The sequence below is a fragment of the Hylobates moloch genome, unplaced genomic scaffold, assembly GCF_009828535.3.
Source record: "Hylobates moloch isolate HMO894 unplaced genomic scaffold, HMol_V3 SCAFFOLD_1, whole genome shotgun sequence".
In the NCBI taxonomy this organism is placed as follows: Eukaryota; Metazoa; Chordata; class Mammalia; order Primates; family Hylobatidae; genus Hylobates; species Hylobates moloch.
Window position 1 is genome coordinate 67,569,162 of NW_026652276.1, and position 19,622 is coordinate 67,588,783.

General features: G+C 36.6%; 1 protein-coding gene across 2 annotated transcripts in view; it reads left to right on the top strand.

Moving 5' to 3' along the window:
• CHN1 (chimerin 1) overlaps positions 1–19,622 on the top strand; it is a 209,995-nt gene that overhangs the window by 114,908 nt on the left and 75,465 nt on the right. Inside the window, exon 7 of one of the 2 annotated variants that reach the window (XM_032755326.2) lies at positions 15,059–15,347. In XM_032755326.2, coding sequence (XP_032611217.1) covers positions 15,059–15,347 — 289 coding nt within the window. Of the gene's footprint in view, positions 1–15,058; positions 15,348–17,388; positions 17,413–19,622 lie in introns of those variants that run through there. The other variant, XM_058440956.1, reaches the window with a different exon arrangement.

Sequence of the window (19,622 nt, forward strand, 5' to 3'; positions counted from 1 at the left end):
TAATGCTAGCATCATAAAATGAGTTTGGAAATATTCCTTCCTGTCTTAGACTGTTTGTGCTGCTGTAACAAAATACAGCAGACTGGGTAATATATAGACAATTGGTATTTATTTCTCATAGTGCTGGCATCTGGTAAATCCAAGACCATGGTGTTAGCACATTTAGTGTCTGGTGAGGGCCCAGACTATGCTTCCAAGATGGCAATCTGAACACTGTGTTCTCACGTTATGAAAGGAACAGAAGGGAAAAAGTGCCAAACCCTGGGTGAAGCCTCTTTTATAAAGGCTTTAATTCCATTTACAAAGTGATTGTTTCATGAAGGCCCCACCTCTTAATACCACTGCATTGGAGATTAAGTTTCAACATTAATTTTGCAGGGGACACAAACATTCAAATAACACCTCCTCTTCAAATTTTTAGAAGAGTTTGAGAAGGAATGGCAATTATTCTTTTTTAAATGTTTGGTAGAGTTTTTCACTGAAGCCATCTGGTCCTGGCCTTTTCTTTATTGGGAAGCTGTTGACTACTGATTCGATGTCCTTGCTAGTTACAAGTCTGTTCAGATTTTCTGTTTCTTTATAATTCAGTCTTGGTAGGTTATATGTTTATGTGAATTAATTCATTTTTAGGTTATCCAGTTTGTTGACATACAGTTATTCATAGTAATTTCTTTTTATTTTTGTGGCATCAGTTGTAATGTTTCTTGTTTCACTTCTGATTTATTTGGGTCTTTGCTATATTTTTCTTAATGGCTTGTCAGTTTTGTTGATCTTTTTAAAAAACTAACTCATAGTTGGTCCTCTGTTGTTTTTCTAGTGTCTATTTTGTTTATTTCAGCTCTAATCACTGCTATTACCTTCCTTTTGCTAACTTTGAGTTTTATTGGTCTTTTTTTCCCCCTAGTTGGCCTTGAGGTGCAAAATTATTTGATTGAGATCTTTCTTTTTTAATGTAGGTATTTACCACTATAAACTGCCTCTTAGTTCTGCTCTTGCTGCATCCCAAAAGTATGTTGTGTTTTTCTTTTCTTTTTTTCTTTTTTTTTTTGAGATGGAGTCTTGCTCTGTTGCCCAGGCTGGAATGTAATGGCATGATCTCGGCTCACTGCAACTTCCACCTCCCGGGTTCAAGCAATCTCTGCCTCAGCCTCCTGAGTAGCTGACATTACAAGTGCCCACCACCACGCCCAGCTAATTTTTGTATTTTTAGTAGAGATGGCGTTTCACCATCTTGGCCAGGCTGGTCTTGAACTCCTGACCTCATGATCCACCCATCTCGGCCTCCCAAAGTGCTGGGATTACAGGCGTGAGCCACCGCGCCTGGCCTATTTTCATTTGTCTCAAGATATTTTCTAGTTTTCCTTGTGATTTCTTCTTTGACCCATAGTTTTTCCAAGAGTGTATTATTTGATTTCCACATATTTGCGAATTTTTTTGTTTTTCTTTTTTCTTTTTTTTTGAGATGGAGTCTCGCTCTGTCGCCCAAGCTGGAGTGCAGTGGCACTATCTCTGCTCAATGCAAGCTCTGCCTCCCGGGTTCACGCCATTCTCCTGCCTCCCAAGTAGCTGGGACCACAGGCGCCCACTACCACACCTGGCTAATTTTTTTTGTATTTTTAGTAGAGACGGGGTTTCACCATGTTAGCCAGGATGGTCTTGATCTCCTGACCTCACGATCCACCTGCCTCGGCCTCCCAAAGTACTGGGATTACAGGCGTGAGCTACCGTGCGTGGCCAATTTTTTAGTTTTTCTACTGCTATTGATATTTGGTTTCACTTCATTGTGGTCAGAAAAGATACTTGGTATGATTTAAGCCTTCTTAAATTTTTTAAGACTTGTTTTGAGGCCTAACACATGATCTAACCTGGAGAATATTCCATGTATATGTGAGAAGAATGTGCATTCTTCTGCTGTTTGGTGGAGTGTTCTGGATGTGCCTATTACGTTCAGTTGGGGTATAATGCTGTTTAAGTCCTCCTATTCCTTGTTGATTGTCTATCTGGTTTTTCTATTCATTATTAAAGTAATTTCTCCTTGAAATTCATAGTAACATCATAATAACAAAACTTTAGCTTTGTATATTTGGGTGCTTTAATAGGTGCATATATATATATATTTTCTTCTTCTTCTTCTTTTTTGAGATGGTCTTGCTGTATTGCCCATGCTGGTCTCGAACTTCTGGGCTTAAACGATGCTTCTGCCTCAGCCTGTTGAGTAGCTGGGACTAGGGCAGGTACATGCTACTGTACCTGGCTAAGTGTCTACATCCTTATATTTATATGTGCTATATCTTCCTGGTGAATTGACCCTTTTATTATCATGTAATGTCCTTCTTTGTCTCTTGTAACAGCTTTTTACTTAGTAAAAGTCTATTTTCCCTGATACAAGTATGGTCACCTGCCTTCCTTTGGTTACCATTTGCATGGAATATCTTTGTCCACCCTTTTACTCTTGGCCTGTGTGTTTTTACATCTAAGCTGAGTCTTTTGTAGACAGTGTATAGTTGCATCTTGCTTGTGTATTTATTCAGCTACTCTCTATCTTTCAATTGAAGAGTTTAATCATTTACATTTAAACTAGTTATGGATAGTGGAGGACTTACTATTGCCATTTTGTTAATTGTTTTTTGCTTATAGCTATTGTCTCTCTTCTCTGGTTGCTTTCATTTTTGTTTCATTGATTTTTTTATTGATGTGGTTTGATTCCCTTCTCATTTTCTTTTGTGTATTTCGTGTATATAGATACACACGCACACACACACACACACACACACATTTATTTATTCTGGTTAGAATTCTTCAAGCTTCTTGAATTTGGATTTCTATTTCCTTTCCTCAAACCTGGGATATTATTTCTTCAAATTAGCTCTGCTGCTTTTTGTCTTTCTGGAATTCCCATAATGCATATATTGATACACTTTATAGTATCCCATAAGTCCCTTAGGATTTCTTCACTTTTTTGGGTTCACTTTTCTCTTTATTCTTTGGGGTTAGTAATTTCAAATGACCTGTCTTTAAGTTTGCTAATTCTTTCTTTTGCTTTATAAAGTCTATTGTTGAACCCCTTTTTAATCCATGTATTGTATCCTTCAACTATAGAATTTATTGGTTTCTTTTTTATAGTTTCTGTGTCTTTGTTGATTTTATTTTGTCATGCATTTTTTTTCCTTGGTATTGTTTAGTTGCTTATCTGTGTTGTCTTGTAGATCATTGAATTTCTTTTAGACATTTATTTTGAATTCTTTTTCAGATATTTCATAGATATCCATTTATTTGGGTTTAGTTTCAGGAGATTAATTTTGTTCCATTGATTGTGCTATTTCCTTGTTTCTTCATATGCTTGTAAGTTCATTCTTGTTTTTAGCTGAGTGTGTTTGAAAAAAAAAACCACCTTTTCCAGCCTTTATGGACTGGTTTCATACAGGAGAAAACCTTTATGAATTAACCTGTGTAGAGATTCTAGGGGCCTCTAAAACCTTTTAGGGGAGATGTGTTTTCTCTGGGCTTGTGTGTGTAATTTCCCAGTTGGAGAGATTTGCTGGTTTCTTTTTCAGGAGCTTTTAATCTCTTGCTCCCTCTGGTATCTGTGGGTAGTTTTGCAGGTTTTTGGTCTATAGCAGCAAGCTGTCCCACTCTCCCCTGAATCAAGTGAAATGTTAGTCCCTTGAATAGCTCCCTGATAAGTTGGAACACCATATTCATACTCCACTCTTCTCCCTCCCACCTTTTGTGGATTCACACCAGGCTGCACTGGCTTCTCTGTGGCACCATAAGACCTCTTTTGCTGCTGCAAGCCATCCTTACATTACCAGTTCCATTAGTGCTTTGAGTGCCCTGAGGCAAGAGGAAAAACAGTCCTTCAAGAAACCCTCTAAAAACCCAACATTGCATGCCTGTTCCACTCTTCTCCCCACTGCTCTCCGCCATCACCCAGAAGCTGCAAGAAGAGCTTAGCTCTGCAGCTTGGGGAAGAGGTTATTGTGGATAAAGTGAAATGGCTTTTCTTACCTTCAATGCACCTCTTCTGGGCTTTGCACTTACCTGAAGTACTGCAACTTCTTAACTGGTTTCTGAAGTTATCTTAAAGGTATTTTGATTTATTGATATATTACCCTTATCTTACTAAATGCACTGAATGTTTGTTTTGATCTGTCTCCCCTCAACACCCCATATTGCCCTTTCTTCCTTGAGTATAGTAGTACAGATCTATGAATGCTGCGTGTTATCCCCAGGCTACAATCGCCACCTTACGGTTCTTGTCATCCTTCCGAGTGAGTGTTTCTCCCTCCTCTTGCTCCCCATCTGCTCTTATTTCAGACAATCGTGTAGGTTTTGGCTCAGCTTCTGCTCTCAATTGTGGTCATTCTCCAAGCTGCAGATTGACCTTTGCTGCTAGGACTTTCAAAATTTTGCCAACGGTTCCAATAACTGTTTGCTGCCAGATTTTTAGGTTCACTAAAAAAAGAAAAAATGTGTTCATGACTCAAGTATTTTGATTTTTAGAGATGGTACCTAATGTGCAAGATTATATATTTGAGTCTCTATTGAAGATGTTTTTTTCCTGGTGCTTTTGATCATATAGTTTTTAATTTTCTGAAAATATCTTCACATGTTCTATAAATATACCTAAGTGCAGGCACTACCTATAGTAAATATTTGTAAGTCTGTCTGTCTTTAAAAATGAACTAAGGTCCTCCAGGGCAGAAATGAAGTCTTTTACATCTTGGTTTCCTTAAACCTTTTGCAGTGGTTGGCATATACTGGGCTTATTTAGTAGAATTGCATTGAGTAATAAATTGTCAGACTTAGAACGCTTTTCTGTAATATGGTTCTTTGCATAAATAGGAAACTGCGGAAATCCATTTTTCATTCCGTTTACCACTCTTGTCTTAGGATCTCTTAAGTAGACAGATATTCATGATTTCTTTGTTATGTTGCTCTAAAAGATACATAGCCTAATTATGGGGCTTTTGATAATCGTTTTGGCCCTGTGATTTTAAATAAATATAGGTGGTTGATTATTCAGAACATGACTTTGCAGTCAGACAGTCCTGGATTCAAATTCTTTTTTACATTTTCTATATGACTTTGGGCAAGTTACTTTATCTCCCTAAGTTTCAGTTTCCTTATCTATAAGATGAGGATGTAATAATAATAATACCTCCTAGAGACACTGGAGGGATTATTTGAGATAATACATACATAGTGCCTAGGATATAACACTCAAAAAGTATTAGATAGTATTATTAAAATAAACACACAGAGATACATTCTGTATTACATTTTAAGCCTTTTGCTTATTAGCCATTACAAATCAACAAGTGGTAACTATTGTTATGTTGATAATTCTTTTTTTCATCTAATAGGTTGATTATATCTGATGCCTAATATCTTCATTAAAGAGAAAAAGCTAATTAACTCCAGAAACGAAGTAGCAAATACAAATATGGTTTATTGCTTTTCCATAGTCAGAAATCCTAGTCTAGTTGTATTTAAAGTCTGATAAGAAGAATAGCTATCGGCTTAATGTAATTTTTTATCTTAAAAACTTAGCTATCCAAGCACAAAAGAATACATGTTATGTAATTCCATTTATATAAAATAGAAAATTATAGTAACAGAAAACAGATTAAGTGGTTAAATAGGACAACGCCAAACTGCAAAAGGGCATGAGGAAGCCATTGGAGGTATTGGAAATGTTCTGTATCTTGACCTTGATAATAATATATGCCAAAACTCATTGAATTGTGCACTTGCAATGGAAGCAGTTTATTCTATGTAAATTATACATTAATAAACTGATTTTTTTAGTAAGACACTTTTTTCTGAGAAAAATGTGATACTCTGCTGATTGTTAATGAACACTAAGTCCTAAACCTAAAGGCATGTACTTGACCAAATTTAGGCCTGTGTCTGCTCATTTATAGTAGCATCCTGCCCATATGGAAACCAGACTGTTGACAGCATCAGACCTCCAAAATATGGTCCTTAAGCTGGAAATAAATGGGAAATGCCTAAATACCCATCACAAAACCCATGCCTTTATTGCAAAAGAGTGCTCAATAATCCCAGTCTATTTAAGACAGTTTTATATAAAAATTAATAAGTCATTTTGTCTTGTTTCCAAACTTACAGTGGATAAAAAGCGAATTGGAAGGAGAACACAGTTAATAACCTGCAAGGAGGATTTAAAAATATAGAACTAGATCTAAGAACTAGAAGTTTAATAATTGGAGTCAATTTAGGTAAGAGAAAGGCAACTCAATACACTACAATAGTCTCTGGGATATTTCTGTATTCAAACACTAATATGTTAATAAACTTGAGTCATCAAGAAAAATGTTAAATTGTATTCCACTTATGATACTTAGGATGGTGTAATTTATATGGAAGTGATTAAATAAAAGCATTGTATTGTTTAAAAGAATTAAATAGGAATCTGAAAAACCTGCATATGAATTTGTGGGTTTGTGTTTGTACACACACTCACTCTTATACATGTATAGAACTCTATAAGCACTCACACTTACGGATTACTCTGTGCTTTTGTAGACTTCTGTCATGGTCTGACTTTTTATCCTGACATAGTAGTAACCTCATTTATAATAAGATTTCAATTAGCTTTTAGTGGGACTGATCACCAACTCTTGAATATGCCAAGTCTATTATTCAAACATGTTGATTATTTCTAGGCCTACTCTAGTTTTTAAATAATTGGAATACATGTAAAATACTTTTCTGTAAGTACAAATATAAATGTATGTAGTAGCGGGACACAATATTTAGTATTGGTCCTATGGTTTAGTAGTAAAATGAAACATAGTAGGTAGCAGAAGTTACTATAATTGGCTCACTAAATTAGAAAAGTTTTTTGTAGGCCAGGCTCACGAATGTAATCCCAGCACTTTCGGAGGCTGAGGCAGGCAGGTCACATGAAGCCAGGAATTCGAGACCAGCCTGGCCAACATGGCAAAACCCCAACTCTACTAAATATTAGCTGGGCTTGGTGGTGCACGTCTGTAATCCCAGCTACTCAGGATTACTTGAACCAGGGAGGTGGAGGTTGCAGTGAGCCAAGATTATGCCACTGCACTCCAGCCTGAGTGACAGAGGGAGATTCTGTCTCAGAAAAAAAACAAAAATTGTTTATCACTTATTTACTCCCAATCGTCAATAGAAGAAGCAGCTTCATATTATATAGGTCATCACACTAAGACCATTATGGCTCTGTAAATGGCAAACACTCTACTTTTTAAATTATGTCCAACAAAACTATGGTAATCTGATTATATTTTGGCAGTTATATGTAATTTCTCTCTGTGTGTGTGTGTGTGTGTGTGTGTGTGTGTGTATTTTTTTTTTTTTTTTTGAGACCGAGTCTCGCTCTGTTGCCCAAGCTGGAGTGCAGTGGCATGATCTCAACTCACTGCAACCTCCGCCTCCCGGGTTCAAGCGATTCTCCTGTCTCGTCCTCCTGAGTAGCTGGGACTATGGGCGCCCGCCACCACACCTGGCTGATTTTTTTATTTTTATTTTTAGTAGAGACGGGGTTTCACCATGTTAGTCAGGATGGTCTTGATCTCCTGACCTCATCGTGATCTGCCCACCTTGGCCTCCCAAAGTGCTGGGATTACAGGCATGAGCCACCGCGCCCGGCTAATTTCTGTATATTTTCAAAAATTCTTTTTATTGTTGCATATAGCTAGCTAACTTAGGGGAAACTATTTATGAAGTCTTTACTAATTCTATTCCACTTACTTAGGAGGTATGATATATGCCAAAGTACTATGCCAGTCTCTGGTGCTTTAAGTAAAACGAATAACCGATTCTTAAGGACTCATAGGCAATAGCGAACTGTTAACAGTTTTCAAGAGGGAAAAATCATGTGATAGGATCCCTCAAATGCATAATATTAATTATCACAGTATATGTCCCATAATTTTTTCTATTTTACTGGATACTTAATGTGGGTTTAGCCATTTATGGATGTTGCTGCCAGATGTGTGTGTGTGTGTGTGTGTGTGTGTGTGTGTATATATATATATGCATATATGTGGATATATATGTATTTATATATATATATGGATGTTGCTGCCAGATGTATATATATATATGCTGGTACATATAATCACACATATTGTCTATGATATTAGACTCCTAGGAGTAGGATTAATATGTTCTAGGGTATATATATACTCAACTTTAGTAAATAATATAAAACCCCTTTGTTAAACAACATTGCAGGTACTGGTTATATTAGCTGCTCTGTATCCTTGCTGGTACTTAGTATTGTTAGGCTTGTTAAATTTTGCCAATCTGAGGATTTATTTGCAATTACCGGACTATTTTGTGAGCACCAGTTCTTGGTGTGGGTCTGTTTTCATCCATTGTGTAAATGTGTGTTCTCCATTATAATAAATTTTTTGAGTTATCGCTTTGATTCCTTCCCCTGCCATTTTGTCTCTTCTCTCTTTCTGTAAATGTTAGACTTTCAGGCTGGGCGCGGTGGCTCACGCCTGTAATCCCAGCACTTTGGGAGGCCGAGGCGGGTGGATCATGAGGTCAGGAGATCGAGACCATCCTGGTTAACATGGTGAAACCCCACCTGTACTAAGAAAATGCAAAAAAATTAGGCAGGCGTGGTGGCAGCTACTTGGGAGGCTGAGAAAGGAGAATGGCGTGGACCCGGGAGGCGGAACTTGCAGTGAGCTGAGATTGCACCACTGCACCCCAGCCTGGGCGACAGAGCGAGACTCTGTCTCAAAAAAAAAAAAAAAAAAAAAGTTAGACTTTCTGGATTGATTCTCTGTCTTAATTATTTTCTCTCCTTTTTTTCATCTTTTTGTTCTTTAAAATTTTCTCAACTTTATCTTTTTTTAAAAAAACTTTCATTTATGCTATATTCCTTTTTCTACTTATTTTTCTATATATTCTATATTTATTCCTTTTTTACAGCATTCTAATGTTTTTTGTTTAAACTCTATTCAAGAATAGGAACAGGAAACATCTTATTTTGGGTTTTTGAGCATATTTTCATTCCCATGCCTGATTTTGTTTCCTCTAACTTGCTTTGATTCTGTTTGTTTATCATAGTCTTTGTCTTTCATGACAGGAGTTTTCCTCAGATGTCGGGTGATCCTTGGCTGACTGCTCATATTGAAGCATATGGAACCCTAAAAGGCTGGCTAGTAGTTCTGAGAGCTTGGGGGAAGCTTGACAATTATAGGATGATGGTCTCTACTCTTAAGTCTTTTTAGTTGAGTTGATCAGATTTCCAAGAGTAGAATCTTTCAGTCTCCTATCAGGAAAGGTACAAGCCAAGCCTTCTGATAGCCTCATGGTGAAGAGAAATGGAGGTATCAGTTTCTTTAGTATTTAAATTTTGGGTATTTAAAACTTTCACTTAGTTTTCAAGATGATACCTCTGCTTGTAGTCCCTCAGTTCACTATCTCCCTGTTTTATCCTGCCTAGAAAACAGAACTTAAGTCTTCTGCCATGGTCGGGAAGGGATAACAGTGGGGACAGGATTGGGGAGGGCAGGGGGAATATCTAACTGCTTTTTAAATGGACTTTGAGTTAATCCTTCTATATCAGTTCTACCTTCCAGAGCTATGTCAGTTCCACTGTTCAGAAGATGGCTTCTTTGGAAGTTTAGTTAGGCAAACTGGATTTCTTCTTCACTGAAAATGATTTATTTGGCCAAGGAAATATCATTATGAGTTGACATAATTTAATACTTTCCTCCATAATCCAAAATTATATAGCAAGATAGACAAAAGTCATAGCCTAACAAAGTTTTGGATGGGAGATCATTTTAATGTTGTATATAACTATGCGCTGTCTTCGGTAGCCTTCCTTAGTTCGTAGAATTCATCTAAATTTATTTTGTAGTACTTAATCGAATGCATCATCATATTTTATTTCTGTTTTAAATTTTCTTCCAAGAGTATCTTGTGATTGAATGAATGTATGAGATATTTATATTTCACCATTAGATTAGCTGTTTTGATTCTGGTAAACAACACACAAATATGTATTTATGATAAATAAAACTGTTTTTGTATGTTGGTTGCTGGAAATACTTCTAACATTTTATTGTTAGCTTAGATGAGTGTGTTGTATATGTTTTGTTTTCTGTTTATTAACACAAAACATCTGTTAGCTTGGAGCTTTCCTTTGAAGAGATTCTTTCAAATCACTTTGGCCTCAAATTAGGATTAATTATTGGTTTTGTATAAAGTAAAGTAAAATTCCGAAAGCTGTTCTTTATATATTTTTTCATCATTTTTTTCTTCTAGACTGAATTTTTTGTCGATATGATTTATTTGCTGAAAAATAGAAAAGATGCTGTATTAAGGATTTTGTTTATTTTTAAAAAGATGTTAGAATTGTATATCTTGAAATGCATTTGAATGCATCTGAGCACAGCATTAAACAGCTTTTAAAAATAGGAAACCCAAAACTTGGAATCACTGGAGAAAGATATTCTTTCTAGAAAGCGGTATTATGTACAACAGTAGCAGTTAAAAGCCTTTCTTTTCTATTTGTTTACTATAGTACCACTCTGGAGAAAATGAATTTTCATCTTGCTGAACTCTACCTAGATGGGAGTTGGGCCTATGCAGCTTCAAGTATGTTCACCAAGGAATAAACAGCTATTAAGTAAGGGCAGAGTCAGATAATAAAAGGAAAAGATGAAAAGAAAATTATCCTATAGAAGTCAAAGGGAAATGATTTAGCCTCAACAGTTTTTACAAATCAATGCTCTGTAATCTAGGGTTCAGTAGCTGTCACTAGGTCCACTTAATATGTCCCGCTTTCAATATATGTAAATCTCTCAGCTTTCTCCTTTGAATTCAGAGGCCTCATTCCCAGGACACAGTGGAAAGACCGTCTTTGCTTGCTCCTCCTCCCCGCTTTGCACTCTATTGTCTTCCCACTCTATTTAACCAAGTGGCAAATACAAACTTATTCAGAGACATCCAGGAGAAAATTTCACAAAGAGCTCCTCCTTGCCTTTTGTTAACTGTAAAGTAAATCAGTGCAGAGATGTTCCTGTACAGCCAGTGTTGCCAGTTATTTATTTAGCCATCTTCCATGCATATCTATTGAATATTTTTGCTGTTTTACTTTAGTGTTGGTAACTCATTCTGTCATTCTCTGCAGGGGCCTAAGCTAACAGAGAAGGAGAAAGGGAACTACCACTCGAGCCTACTATATATATTTAGCTTTGACTTAAATATCCTCATGTAATCCTCACAGCCATCTGGGGTAGGGTGATGTTATTCCTATTTTTTAGATGCAGAATCTGACGAATGATTTTCCCAAAGTCACCCAGCTAGGAAGTGGCAGATCCAGGATTTAAACTTACAACTGTCTGATGCCAAAGCCTAAGGTTTTCTCTTAAACATATAGGACCCACATTTGCCTGCCCCTGGCCAAACCATATTTCAAGACTACAAGAGAAGACTGCAAGGGTGCTTTTGTACTTGGACATAAGCAGTAGCTCTGAGATCTTATGTAAGCATAACTGTTGTGCTCTGTTGTACTAGGCAGTGAGTTTCTTGGTTTTATGGTATGAAGGAGATACTGGATTCACTTGGTTTTGTGAATCACTTTACAGAATCTTTCTACATAAGAGCAAGAGTCTATATGTATATAGTTATTAAAATAAATCAATCTGAAGATGGACTTTTTTTTTTTTTTTTTTTTGAGATGGAGTTTCACTCTTGTTGCCCAGGCTGGAGTGCAATGGTGCAATCTTGGCTCACCACAGCCTCCACCTCCCAGGTTCAAGCAATTCTCCTGCCTCAGCCTCCCGAGTAGCTAGGATTACAGGCATGCACTACCACGCCCAGCTAATTTTGTATTTTTAGTAGAGACGGGGTTTCTCCATGTTGGTCAGGCTGGTCTCAAACTCCCGACCTCAGGTGATCCGCCTGCCTCAGCCTCCCAAAGTGCTGGGATTACAGGCGTGAGCCACCGTACCTGGCAAGATAGACTTTTTTAAATTTAGCATTTTGTGTCTTTGTATTGACCTGTTTTATGTTTATCTTTTTACCACTGGAGTTACCAAGGGACTAGGAACTTTATTGTGAACCACCTAATACTTGACAGTAAAGTACCTGGGTGTTTTGTTAACTATTTGTTGAATAAATGACAATCTGCAAGCAGTGAACTTCAAGGAAAGAGTCTTTCTTTGACCTTAGATTTGGAATCTCCCCTTTTATGGCTCTTCTTATGTAGAATAGGCACATCCATTCCCACCTTTCTCAAGGATTTTCTGTCCTCTTTCTCTTCTTCTAATCCCACAAAGCACTATATGCCTTTCAGATAAAGAAAGTGGAGGCTGGGCACGGTGGCTCAAGCCTGTAGTCCCAGCACTTTGGGAGGCCGAGGCAGGCGGATCACGAGGTCAGGAGATCGAGACCATCCTGGCTAACACGGTGAAACCCCGTCTCTACTAAAAATACAAAAAATTAGCCGGACGTGTTGGCGGGCGCCTGTAGTCCTAGCTACTTGGGAGGCTGAGGCAGGAGAATGGCGTGAACCCGGGAGGCGGAGCTTGCAGTGAGCTGAGATCGCGCCACTGCACTCCAGCCTGGGGGACAGAGCAAGACTCCATCTCAAAAAAAAAAAAAAAAAAAAAAACGAAAGTGGAGAAGTCTTTGACAGTCTTTGCTGTGGTGCTGTTCCTAGTTCAGAGTAGGCCAGGAAAGCTTGGCAGTTCTCTTAGTAAAATATAATGCAATTTTTCTTTAAAAAGATCACTCATAATTCCAAAATGGAAATTCTTTCTTTCTTTCTTTCTTTTTCCCCTTTGAAGCAAAGTTTTTAATCAAACCATTATAAGTTTTTTTGGTTATCTGATCATCTCCCTTTAGGCTGAAAGTTTTTTTTTTTTTTTTGGACTTACATGTTTTTGTTTTTGTTTTTTTATTATTATACTGTAGGGTTTTAGGGTACATGTGCACAATGTGCAGGTTTGTTACATATGTATCCATGTTAGGCTGAAAGTTTTATTGGATTGGAAGCCTGGAGCTGAAGTACAGGTGGAGCAAGAATTGGAAATTGTGGGCAGGGTCTCCTGAAGTCACTGAGTTGAGAAAGAAAAGGATAAATAGGGTTTTTTGCACAGCTCCTTACAGGTAGCCAGGCCTCTTCTTGGATGAATTAGGCATCGTCCATTGGAAAGAATTAGGAAGTTAACTCTAGACTTCCTAGTTCCTAGTCAATCAAACCATTCCCAGTGCAGCCATCTTCCCTTCATGCCCTGCGCCCCCCATACTTCTCAGATTTCAAAAGGCAATTGAGTACTAAATGATGGACGCCATTGCTTGGATTGTTTTTAAATGCTACATCCACTGTGGAAATGCCCACTGTAAAATCTTAAGTCCCAGCAGGAGTAAAATGGTCTGAGTCCTCATTGAAATGTCTCTGATACAACCGAAACATAAAGGGACTCAATGCTATGTGTGTTTATTATTGTAGGAGTTTTATAAAACTATGGAGTTGCTTTCCATGTTGCAGATAATGTATATTAGAAAAAAAGGAAATGATGAAAGCAGTATATTAAACTGAAAAACTTTTATATTTAACTTTGGTGTAGAAATTTCACCTTTCTAATTTTTTAGGCTTTATAATGAAAATATACTTGGGAGAAATGTGTCTTTAACATTAGAGAAAAATGGAGAACAAGACAGTGTAATTATATGGATAGTTCACTTAAGTGTAAATCAAAATTTGATTGTTACTAAAAGATGGATAAATTATACTTTAGAAGGGCCAACATGGATAGTATGTTGGATTCTAGATTAAATTGTTATTAAAGTCTAATTTGAACCACAGAAACAGACATCCTCTGGCTATTATTTTTAACAATATTTTATTTCCTTTCCATATTTTATTTCCACATTAAGATGTTTCTAACTCTTATCCATTTGGAATATAACCTATACCAGAACAATTTTGTTATATAACAAGGTTGTAGTCCCATTTAACATTTTACTTAAACAGCGTTTATTTTAGTATTTTAGTTCATCCCTGTTCTGTCATACTTTTAACAATGAAATTAAATATATCCTTTGTGACTTGTTTAGTTTTTAATTAGTCTCACTCAGGGTTACCTTCAGGAGACCATGACACTGGCAGCTCTTGTTGCCTTGTTGCCTTTTGACATCTGCTTTCATTAAAGTCAGTGCATTTTCTTGACTGTGTCTTCCTGCAAGGACACTGATGTTAATGATGCCAAATTGGATCCATTTCTGAGGTCTGCTGCAGGAAGCAAAATACTGAAATTATCATAAAAGTAAACCATTATTCTTCAGTTGTTAGAGCACGTCATCAGAACATAAAATTGAAAACAGAATTTCTATAGTCCAATAGCTTATGACTTTTGTGCTGTATATATTTCAAACATTTCTTGCACAGACCTAACCAGCAGACAGAATAATGACTCCTTAAAAAGGAAAGAATAAGTCCTTGGCCTGTGGCCAGAAGTAGCAAAAGTGTGTTTCTGTGCCATCCTGCCCTGCATGGCTCAGGTTTCTGGAGTCAGCTCTACTTTAAGTGATTGCTGGCATCATATTCTGGTTAGCCCTAAATGGAATTTTCCTATTAAAAGACATGACTGCTGAGGTCTAAAGTACATTGAATATTCTTATTGATCAACTTGAAGAAAAAATGTTAGTATAGAAATGTCATCTATTATGGAGTTGGCCAATTGAATATTGACTATGTTTTAATGTGGTGTGAGGTTTATTTTCTCCCATTTTTTCCACAGGCATAACAAAGTGGTTTAAAAAGATAAATAAAAAAAAATTCTTTCTATGGTAGGCATACTTTTGACTAGTTGTCCCTAGTTATTACAAGTTCATTCTTTGTGTTCAAAGGTTTAATTTTATATATTCCAGACGATTCAGAGAGATTAGCCACAGCTTATTTAAACAAAGAAGACACACACAAAACAAAGCAACAGTTTTTTTTTTTTTTTTTTTTTCCAGTAAGAATTCAGTTGCTTACTTTTCTTAAAACATCTTTCCCATTTCATTGAGGCAGATTTGGAAGTCAAACCAGAAACTTCAGGCTCTACTACGATGGCAAGCACTTTGTTGGGGAGAAACGCTTTGAGTCCATCCACGATCTGGTGACTGATGGCTTGATTACTCTCTATATTGAAACCAAGGCAGCAGAATACATTGCCAAGATGACGATAAACCCAATTTATGAGCACATAGGATACACAACCTTAAACAGAGAGCCAGCATACAAAAAACATATGCCAGTCCTGAAAGAGACACATGATGAGAGAGATTCTACAGGCCAGGATGGGGTGTCAGAGAAAAGGGTAAGCTACTATGAAACCACACTTTATCTTTTTCTGTTTGGGGTTCTTTTAAGAAAGCCATTATTGCCAGAAGAGATTGATTTATCCACAGTGCTTTGGAAAGTATATTCATTTTTCTTAATGTCTAGTTTCTGTGATGCTGAGCTTTGCTTCTAACTAATTCTTGTTCTATTAAAATATGTCAGGTATATTTTTATATTCCTTGTTGTTTTCTGTTTTATCAGTTTCACAATTTTAAAACTATGTTGGAAAAATGGCCCCTAATAAAAAATAGTTCAGGGGATTGGTCAGAAGCATAACTCCTGGTCAAGAAAAGATAGCTACTATTACATAAGTAATTGAGGGGATTGCATTATCTCTCAAAATTACTTTTTTGTTTTCCTTAAAGATAATTTACTTTATAAATAGTTGTGTTCTTAGCAAGATTTTATGTGTGTGTGTATATTATGTGTGTGTGTATGTATACACACACATTTTGGGAGTCAGTCATTCTTGAGTAGGAGGAGGATTTATCTCTTTATAATCTGTTAAGAAGTAATTGAATGAGTAAGATTCACTTTTACTTTTCTTTAATTATAAAAGACAATTAATTCTAAAAGACAATTTAAGTTTTTTAGCTGTCATATTTTAATTGTGATATATTTCAGGTTAACATAAAAGTTTTAATTTCTTGGCATGAAGATTATTTTACTTTTGAAAATTGCCCCCAGCCTCCTCCTCACCCCCAAGAAAAAAGTAAGAGATTTTCCTGATGTTTTATAGTGTGTGACATTTAGTTGGGGGTATTTTATGTATTGTAATTGGAACTGTGTTAATTCATTTTTATGGTTTTAAGAATCTTCAATTGCTAAACCAAAGAAATGCAATAGGTCTTGAGCTTGGATTCTATCACCAAATAGATTTGTGTGCAAGTTGTAATACCTAATTTGTCTGTGCTTTTGATTGTCTTATTTGTAAAATTGTAATAATGGTCAAGTTGCTGTGAGGAGTGAGTGAGATAGCAAGCGTAAAATGCTCCATCAGCACTTGGCACATGTAGACACTCAATGTAAGTTTGATGGTAATGTTATTATATAGCAGCCATCTTACCTCAAGGCAGCATCCTCAAATAACTCCCCATTACCTTAGAGTATTTGGGTACAGAATGGAAATAAGAAAGTTTGTGTCCAGCTCAAATTTTAGTTTTTGGCAGATCTTACATTGGCATTTTGTGGCTACAGAGAAAACAACATTTAAAAGGATAAACTGTAGAAAATGTATAAAAATTGTTTTTTTATATATTCATATTTGCTAGGAACCACAAATCTTGTTTGGAAGTAGCCAGAACTTAAAATCCTTAGTACCTGCTGTATTTAATATTGTTCTTTTCATGGTCTAGTTCCCATTTTCTCACTATTGGTTGATTTTCCATTTATGGCATTTTTTAGTAATGCTTGTATTTGAATATCTAATACTGACATTATATTCTTTGCAGATTTGCTAGAACATTCTAAGTCAACATTTGTGAAATGTTTAAAAATGTGTACATGTGAGTCTTTCAAAATTGATCAGCCTAGTGATAACCTTTGTTAATGCATTCTGAACGTGCTTTCCAACACCAAGGGACTTTAGCTACAGACACTTAGCTGTCTAACATTAGGCAAGTCATTTGACTTCACCAGGCCTTGGTTGTCCCCCATCAAAGTAGAACTGATATTCACAGAGATAGTAAGCTGAGGTAGATACCTAGAAGACCCTTGTAGCTCCAGGAGTCATGATTCCCTGTGTATTCTAGCAACTTTCTGTACTGAATTCCCTGGTTTTGTTCTGTGCTGGTAGACAGCGATAGCTACTGAGAGTGAAATTGCTGGCACTGGGAAGTATCTCTCTGCGGCAGTACATAATTAAGAATCATTTTTAAAATTACTCTTTGCTTTAAACCGCATGCATCTTAAATCTAGCTGGCTTAAAATCTACTCACTCAAAAATAGATTTATTTTATTTACAGGTGTCATCCAACAGGACAGGGTTGATGACCTGTTCAACAGCTTGAAACATTGATTCCCTGTCACAATGGATGACATTTGTAAGTAAAGACAATCATGTTTAATTGATTTAAAGTATCTACTGACACAAGTATGGTTTAATAAATATTTAATGGGCCCTTAATAGCTAAAACCCCTCTTGTCCGTGAATTCTTTACCTCAGAGGCCAAAAGTGTTGGCTTTGCAGGAATTAGCATGCTGTTGTGAAAAGATACTAGTGTTGGAATTAAGAGCTATGTTCTAGTTCTACAAGAATGAATTTTATATGTCACTTTGGGCAAACTGCTTTACTTTTCTGAGACTGTATTTCCCTAGCTTTCTGGGAGGGCTTTGGACTAGGTGGTCTCCAAGACGTGGTTCTTCTAGTCTGTGGTCCTTTAAGGAGTGTAGGTATTGTAGAAGCAGGACAACATAGCACCAAAAGGAATACCTGATGTGGTCCTGAGAAGTGAGGTCTGCTTTTAACTTATTCACCAACTAATTGTATGACCTTGGGACAATCACCTCACCTGTCTGGACTTCAGTTTCTTCGTATGAGATATGGCATTTTCTACAAAACAATAATTATACAGGATTTTAATAAATACTGCAGAAAGGGTTCTATGCTCAAATAGGTTTGATGAAAATTTAAGTTTTTTTTAAAGTTTGATCCTGGCTGGGCATGGTGGCTCACACCTGTAATCCCAGCACATTGGGAGGCCAAGGCGAGGCAGATCACCTGAGGTCAGGCATTCAAGACCAGCCTGGCCAACATGGTGAAACCTCGTCTCTACTAAAAATACAAAAATTAGCCAGGCGTGGTGGCACTTACTTGTAATCCCAACTACTAGGGAGGCTGAGGCAGGAGAATCACCTGAACCCGGGAGGCGGAGGTTGCAATGAGCAGAAATTGTGCCACTGCATACCAGCCTGGGCGACAAGAGTGAAACTTCGTCTCAAAAAAAAAAAAAAAAAAAAGAATACATAAAAAATAAATGAAAGTCTGATCCTTTCTGTAGGCCTTCTCTGCGTTATTCATGACTTAATATGATTATGACTCTCTAAGAGTGCTCTCATACTCGGTTGATCACCCTGCCATTATTAAGAACATTTTTGAAAAATAATGTTTCATGAAACCCACTTTGGGAAATTTTGAACCAGATAATTTCCTAAGGTCTTTCTTTGTTTTAAAATAGAAAGATGAGAATTCCAAGTGTTTTTTTTGTTGTTGTTGCAGTCCTAAAGGTGTAAGTTGTGCATCTGAGCTTTTGGGAAAGGCTGGCAGGATGGTTTCATGGCCATGAAGGTTTTTACCATGAGGAGTGAATCCTGAAGATTCTTACTTGTCCCTAGGATCTGGTGTGAAAAATATTTTTTTCCAAGTGATAGCTATGTCATTTTTCTATTAACTATTTCAGTTGCTTCCTCAGCCTGAAATATCAATTGGAAAACACTGAAATAGATAAAAATATTTAATCATGAAATTGCAGCATCTTGAGAAGCCAGACTTTCTTCCCTTCTAAAATGGCTTAATTTAGCAGTCCAGACTGGCCAAGAGCCCAACTTTTATTAGTTACTTCTTTCTATTTATCTTGGAACTGTATTTGAATAGTTTGGTATCCCAAGTAGTGAATACTATATGTTTACGTCAACAGATACTGGACCAATGGCTGAATGCAATAGTTTTTATGATAATTTTACACTTAATAATATAATGTTAATTCCCCCAAACCATGCTTTCAAAATGTCTCATATAATTGTTAATAATATAAGCTATCAAACAAATGATATAATTTGCATTTCGGAAGCCATACTGTGAGCCAGATCTCTGAATCTAGGCAGGATGTCTTTACTTTGGGATTTTGTTATCTAAGATCTAAACCTGTCCCACATGTAAGGATGCTTGAAATGTCAAGGGTGTACAAAATGAATTTTTTTATTTAATGGAACTTTGACACACTAAATAACCTATGTGTGTCTGTGTGTGTATTTTTTTTCTTCCCCTCTAAGCTTGGAATGAATGCAGTGCTTGACACATTGTCATATTAATTTATTTTTAAGGAATTTCTTTAACATTTAAGTTCCATTTTTGAAGAATTCTTTTGGGATCACCAGACTCTGTGTTGTATTGAAAAGCCTTGTGAAATTTTAAGTTGAAATGTAATTGGGTCCTTGCCCAAAATTGCCATAACTACTTGAATTCTTTGGATACCTCCACAAAATGATAGGAGTCTTTGTTCCCTGGAATAGCAAAAGGGGCATGGTCAGTCTG